The 7265-nt window shown below is 36.0% G+C and overlaps 1 protein-coding gene across 1 annotated transcript; it reads right to left on the bottom strand.

The window, feature by feature from the left end:
• Window positions 1–1563: 1563 nt before the first annotated feature.
• On the bottom strand, window positions 1564–4881 carry LOC122046069 (protein trichome birefringence-like). Its single transcript, XM_042606573.1, has 5 exons — window positions 3603–4881; window positions 3315–3507; window positions 3042–3235; window positions 2233–2391; window positions 1564–2149 (listed from the first exon to the last, which is right to left on the bottom strand). The coding sequence occupies exons 1-5, from the start codon at window positions 4778–4780 to the stop codon at window positions 1807–1809; spliced, it is 2067 nt and encodes a 688-aa protein (XP_042462507.1). The 5' UTR covers window positions 4781–4881; the 3' UTR covers window positions 1564–1806.
• Between the last annotated feature and the right edge of the window lie 2384 nt (window positions 4882–7265).

Here is a 7265-nt window from a genome sequence, read left to right on the forward strand (position 1 = left end):
GGGCACCAGCAGAGAGGCGAGCAAAATCTTGATTCAATTGAAACAACGGATCGGATTAATTTATTTCAGAAACTTGATTCTGCTAATTAGGAAATTTGATTTATTTTTTTTTGAAAAAAATAATTATTAATTTATTAGCTCTCGGTTATAAATTTATAAATCGATTGAATTGCTAACGGTCGATTGATGCGTTACGACTGTTGATCAAGGTAAGTAAGTCTATTATTTCCTCCCTCTCACCATTCCAATCTTCTGTTCCCACAAAACTGAGAATTCCCTCCAATTCCTCCCTCACATCCGTCAAAATAAACTCCTCGCTTCTACCAAAGTAAACGCAGCCTAAAATCCAAGGACTTAAAGAACTATTCCAATGTGGTGGGAAGAAAAGAAATGAACAAAAGTCGCACTCCTTATTTTCATGACTTTCTATTTTCATAGAGCATCTATAATTATCCAACTATCTTTTAGTACCGTATTTGTTGATGACATATACATCTCCTGCTTAAAATCCGGCCTAAATCTTGAATCGAAGTCGTGTTGTAGTAGTTGTATAGTAGTTACAGTTTCATAATTTTTGTAATTGATACTAGGTATCTAGCTTACGATGATTAATCCTGAGCTGAGAGTGATCGATTTGACCATACAGAAATTATTTTTGACTATTAAAATAAATTGAAAAGTGCTCTAGGGGATGGATAGTAAATCCACTCAACATTATTAGCTCAATTGCCCATAAGATTTCATAGTTATTTTGAGAATGATGAATTAATGTGTTAATGGAGGATTCTCATATTTATTCTTTTATAAATTAGATTGACACCGGATGCTTTTAATATATAAATACCCTTTCGTCAATCTGTCTTAGTTTTTAATGCAACGAGCTTATTAAGAAAGTCATAATTTTCATGAGAAAGAATTAGGTAAAAATCAAAATAATTTTTTGAGAGAATTTAAAAAGAACAATTAAAAAGCTCATATTAATTTCTAAACCCAGATAGTTTATCAGAAACGACTTAAAGATGTACAAACCAGATTAATTTCTCGACTCAGATTTGGATTAAGATTGATTTATCAACAAACAACCTCAAAGATACACATATCGAGATTTTCAATCAAAAATAGTTCAATCTTAGATTCAAAAATGTCGTTTAAAGTATTTTTGTGGGTTCTAAAAAAATTTAATTCTCTTTATTAAAGTTATTTTCCATGTTCTAGTAGTTATAATTGTGTAATTGTAATTATAGCAATTATGAAATTATTGTTGCTACAACTATAAAATTGTAAAATATAATTGTAACGGCTACAGTTCCGTAACTGTTATAACTATGTAGGAATTATGTCATCGTAGCTGTTACAACACGATCTTTAATCAAGATTTTGATGGGAGATGCATGTATCCTAAACATGCATGCGATAAAAGAAAATAGTTTATATAAAGATTTTTGTATCATTTTATAAGGAGGTGAGACTTCGTTTTGATAAAAAAAAAAAATATATCACATAAGGTGCCCCTTGACAATTCAACAAAAAAAGATGTCCTTGTGACTTTTGATACAGGCACAATATTCTTAACTGAACTTCATAGATGATATACCTTATCGTATTCTACAATCCTTTTTTGCAGGAAAAAAAAAACTTGATTTTCCTCTCACTTACAATAAAATAAATAATAGTTGATATTAATTTCTTTTTTCTTGACCTTAATTTTTCCTCTATGTGATTGCAATTTCCACCCTTCATTGATTGCTGCTTATTCGCCACATGACAAATATTAATATACACTTTGTTGTTGAACTGTCGTGTTCTTCACAGAAGCTGCTGCTGCTGTTGTTTAAGAATTAGCTGTGCATAGAGTAGCTCATTCCAGTTATCAGGAACTCCAGGGAGGCACCAATGGCTGCAATCCTGAAATCTCTCAGGATCTCGCCTTTCCTCATCCGTCAGGTTCTGCTTCCGGTAGATCGAAGGATGAGCATCCTTCCGGTAGTCGGTCATCCTCGTAATGTTCAGATACCCGATATGGGTTTTCATTCCCTTGATGACAGATTCCAACACAGTCATCTTGGATGGATAGGATGAGAGGTACTTCTCATTCTTTATGGGCTCTGTCTCCTTGTCGCATTGCCCGCCTGAATTCCATTGCCCGCCCCTTAAAGCAATCAAACAGACTTGAGTTTCGGTTATAGCTGATACAGAAACCGAGCATTCGATACCGAATCTTTGAAGGTTTACCTGAAATGGGAGGAAGAATAGCCCCTGAAGAACACTAGGGACTTTTTGGGATTCACATTTGCATCCACCCATTTTGCCCATGTGTTTAGAGCTTTGTGGAATGCTTCCACCACATTCAATTCAGTGTAAATATGATCTCCTTCTTGGTAGTAGTCTTTCCTGTTTGAAGTCATGCCATAATTTAGGATTTTGATCTAGAATCGACATCGAAGGAGTGAAGAGAAAGCCATTACAATCAGTGTAATGCAAGTTGTTCATACCAATCTAAATGTTACTAATGCTGAAATTCTGCATAAGGTTAAGATTATGGCATTGTTGTAATAGTCATAGCTGCTACAACATGGACACTTCAACTTTGATCAACATAAATAAACTTTATTGTAGCAGTTATAGTTTATAACTGCTATAATATGGACACTTCATCCATGGTCAACACCGGTCAACATTATGTTATAGTAGCACTTCGATCAACACTAATAACATTGTATTATAGCAACAACAGTTCATAGCTCTTGTAATATGAATGTTTCATCTCTAGTCAATATTGGTTAACACATCATGTTATAGCAACTACGAATCATAAAATAGAAAATTTATTGCTTGTCAATATTAATCAATATTATGTTTTAGTAGTTACGGGATTGTAGCTGCTATGATTTTGTAATAGCTATGAAAAATATGCAGAGGCGGGCTGAGATGCCCTTTTGATAATAAATGAAAAGAGGTGCCCTTTTGACTTTGTCCGTTAAGATTCAAATAGTAGATAAGAAAATGCTAAGGTAGATGATGATGATTCATAAATATTATACCCTTTTGCGGTCTTCTCATGAGTCCACCAATGCCCCGTGTTGAAGACGATAACATCCGCATCTTTGTACCTAGAAGACGATCTCTCGATAATGTCGAGCCGGAGAGTCTCCTTCTTCGTGCCATTGCTAATCGGCATCTCCCATTCTTGGACAAGAAACGGAGAGCGGAAGAACTCCACCGAGCAATTGAAATCCTGAAATGAACAAAAAGTATGGCATTACAATCACTGAAACTACAAGAAAAAAACACAAGATGGGAACATCTGAAAGAACCTTGAAGACAAATGAATAAGAGCCCTCTGTTCTGAATTCATGCCTTCCTGAGGCCTCGAAAACCTTGCTTCTGTCTTTAATGGAGTTCCTTAAGACACAAACCAAGGATTCCCACATGTTTCGGTTTAGCGAATCGCCGACGAACACGAGCCTCTTCCCTCTCAATCTCTCCAACATATCAGTGCCATTCAATCTGAACATAAACATGAGCAAGCACATGAACATCAATCAATTCACAAGGGAATCAAAGACAACCAAACACGCAGCATATTATCTCTTGTCCCTCACCTTGGGATATTGCAGCCTGTAGGCTGCCATCGGAGTTTCTGATAAGCTCGGTCGGGTCTGCCATTGTGGTAGCAGTCGAAAGGCTCGTCGATGTGTGGGCAGGAGCCCTCGGCGTAGAGAGGGTAGGAATCATCCTTCACCCATTTGCCTTGAAAAAGATCACAACTTTTCATGGAACTGATCCAATCCACCTGTTTTCCTTTCTCATCGAGCTTTGCAACTGAGGAAGCATTGTTCTGAGGATTAATGGCGGATTCCTTGCTACTCTTGGGAACTTGAGTTTCTTGCGAAGCTACTTCGTTTGGGGCTTGATTCTTGATAGGTGAATTTCCATTTTTGGCAGAAGCAGTTGCTTTGGCAGTCTGATTTTTCGGTGTTGCAGATGAAGAATCTTTCTTCGATGTGTCCGTAGCCCTAGTCGCGTTTTCCGATTGGGAATCGCTGATTTTTGTCGGAAGAACTCCAGATGCGGTTTTGTTTTTGGATTGCGATCCACTTGCTGTTTGATTCTTGGTCGCCGGGGCTGTGGGTTTCGTCGAGGCAGCAAGATCCTTCTTCTTGGGATCTCCATTGGTCGTCTTGTTATTGGTAACATCGCTTCCCTGCGGCTCAATTCCAGTAGAAGTGTGGTTGTTCGACACCAAGATCCCTCCTTTCTCGGCAGCGCCGCCGCCAGCCGTCGTCTCGTTCTTCTTCGCCAAGACCCCACTCTTTTGGTCCCTCGATCCGCCGCTATCTTCTTTGACGCCCTCCGCCGCCGTCTCGTTCTTCTTCACCAAGACCCCACTTTTTTGGTCCCCTGCTCCGCCGCCGTTGCCGTTACTGGTCAAATTACTCTCCGAGGCGCCGCCTCCCTGCGACCCGCCGCCGCCGTCAACCTCCGATAGAGGCGCCGGATTTCTCGGAGAAGAGGAGTTAGGGAAGATGTAGGAGGACACAAGCGAAGAGATTTGCGATCGGTAGGCGGCGGTGGACGCGGAAGCGGAGCTGAAGATGTCGTTGAACCAAGGCGAGCCCTTCTCGGCGGGACAGAAGGCCAAGTAGGCAGTAAAAGCGGCGAAGGCGACGGCAAAGCCATAGAGGAAGACCTTCGTCCTCCGAGCCCTCAGAAGAGAGAAGAGCGCTCTCAGATCGAAAATGATGGACGAGCCCTGAGCAAGCTTCGAGGACTCGTTCATGGCGGAGAAGAAGAGAAGCCAGCGAAGAAGGAAATCGAAGAAAAAAAGCGGTTTTTAACGGAGAGAAGACGAAGTGAGTGCGAAAGCGAGTGAAAAGATTGGCTTGGCTCTAGATCTCAATCTCAAACCAAATTTAATGAATTTTACTAAATTAAATAATAAAGCAGGAATTAATTAATTAATTATGGTCTTATGGACTATTTGCCTGATTTCTTGGGGAAGTAAATTGGGTTTATTTAGAAGAATATTTGTCCTATTTTTTCATTTTTATTTGAGATTTTTTTTTATTTTATCTCTGAAATATATTTTTTAAAAATAAAAATATGATATAGAATCATCAAAATTATAAATAACAATTAAAAATCAAAAATCAAAAAATCAAAAGTGCACCAGCTTCCTATTAAATGTCATACATACTACCGTATTCAAATCATTACTATTTTATAATTGTTAGAATATGAATATTATTAAATAGAATAAATTTGAGTTAATAACTATGGTTCATAGTTATTAAATATGAATATTAAGTGAATTGGTTGAATCCAGCTATGAAATTATAAATATTACAATATTAATATTTTCTAACTAATTAAGTATAAATTATATTAATTATGAAATTATAACTAGTATATTATTTATAATAATTATAAAATTATAATTATTATTATAATATGGTAAAAGACGAATACGTTCACCCCTAGTGCCCCTGTCAACGCATCTTAGGACCAATAGAAGGAGGTAAATCACGGACAATTATTAGTCTTTGGAATATTAACTAATACATAAAGAAGATTTTTACCTCGATTTTATCAAAATTCAAATAATCAATTATAATTATTATTATAATACATCTTGTGATAATAGATAATAATATCAAATAATATATGTGAGCATAATTGTTTGATTTTATAAAAGGGGCTGATGGAATATAACAGTTTGATAAAAAAAATTAAAAATTGAACAACCTTCGAGGATTCCCAAAATTATTACTATTTTACTCTTTGACTATTCAACCATTAATTTATCTAATGGAATAATAATATATATTATTTTATTTTATTTTTACAGTTAGAAAAAAAAGGAATTATAATGATTTAAAAAACTCTAAATAAAATTTAGCCATTTTTAAACTCTAACGCGTCGATATGTCTGTCTTATCTAACTAAATAATGTTGATGGACAATGAAATATAACCTAAATATGAATGTCCATTAATCTTGTCGGGTTTAGACCTTTTTCTTAATGAAGTGGGTCCAACAGAGTGGTCAATTTATGGACTATTGTCGGTGTGAAGTCTCTCTTTAGTCTAAAGAATTCAAAGTAGCATAAAAGGCCAATTGATGGGCGTTCAGTGTTCACGAAGAAAATTATCAATTTTTCCCTTTGAAAATGATATTATAAAGATTGTATATATATGCATTAATTAGTCCTCGTTAGGAATGGAGTGTTGTTATATGAAATCTTGGGTTACCACAATTGCACAATTAATTATCCTTGTAATTGTCCCCAAGACGTAGCACAGTTGGGGCACATGATTTTGTAGTCAAAAGGTCCAAGGTTTGATTCTTGGGGTCTCATTGTCTGGGATTAACGTACTGACCATGCGTTTTCAGCTGTGTATCTGTATTTACCTCCCTCCATATCCATGGGACCGGGACCAGCTCTAGACAGGTCGTTGATGTGACGATTTCATATTTTTTTTAATAATTATCCTTGTAATTTTTCTATTGAATAAATAAAACAAGAAGAAAGAAATCTACCATGTAAGATGAGTGTGTCTCAAATTATATCTAGAAAAATTTAAAATCCCTCTAATGTTTTTAAAATTCATGTCATTTTACTTTTAATCATTATTATTTGAATGATAATAGGACACATTTGAATTGTAATAAATAGCAGATTTATTTATCAAATTAATTCATCTAGTAAGTGAATTAATTAGGGAGAAAGATCGTCTGACTTTAGAATTAATCGATCCAGATGATCACGTCTTCGTCTTATTTATATCTTTTGCTATGATCAGTGAAAGTGTAAAGGGGTGTCGTATTGCACTTGCATGGAAGTCATGTAAAAGGGAAAGTTGATAACATGAGTGAGCCAAGGGCATGCTTTCCCAACTCACAAGCAAAGAACCTTTCTTTAACCGACCGCTTCATAATTTTTTCATTTCGGAAATTTTCACCTCTCTCCTTCGTCATTTAACTTCTTTTGTAATATGCCCTTCAAACTTATAAATAAAATCACTGAAAATACCTCGATAAATTTCACCACTCTTGCCGTTTCACTTGACCGAGTAGTGAACTAGAAAATGTGTGGTATCGTTCCATTGGAGTTGAAAGATCGTTGTAAAATTTCAAAGGGCATTTTAGCGATTCTCACAATTTTAGAGGATCTTTATAATAAAAGATAAGTCAAGGAGCAAAGTTCGTAAAATCATAGTGGTAAAAGACGAATATGCTCGTCTCAGAGGGAGATATTTATCTCG

This window comes from Zingiber officinale, chromosome 2B (assembly GCF_018446385.1).
Source record: "Zingiber officinale cultivar Zhangliang chromosome 2B, Zo_v1.1, whole genome shotgun sequence".
Classification (NCBI taxonomy): Eukaryota; Viridiplantae; Streptophyta; class Magnoliopsida; order Zingiberales; family Zingiberaceae; genus Zingiber; species Zingiber officinale.

Coding starts and splice junctions, on each gene's coding strand:
- LOC122046069 (XM_042606573.1), bottom strand. CDS start 4,780: ATGAACGAGTCCTCGAAGCTTGCTCAGGGCTCGTCCATCATTTTCGAT. Junction 3,236..3,314: donor CTTATTCATTTGTCTTCAAG/GTTCTTTCAGAT, acceptor TGTTCATTTCAG/GATTTCAATTGCTCGGTGGA. Junction 2,150..2,232: donor TATTCTTCCTCCCATTTCAG/GTAAACCTTCAA, acceptor GATTGCTTTAAG/GGGCGGGCAATGGAATTCAG.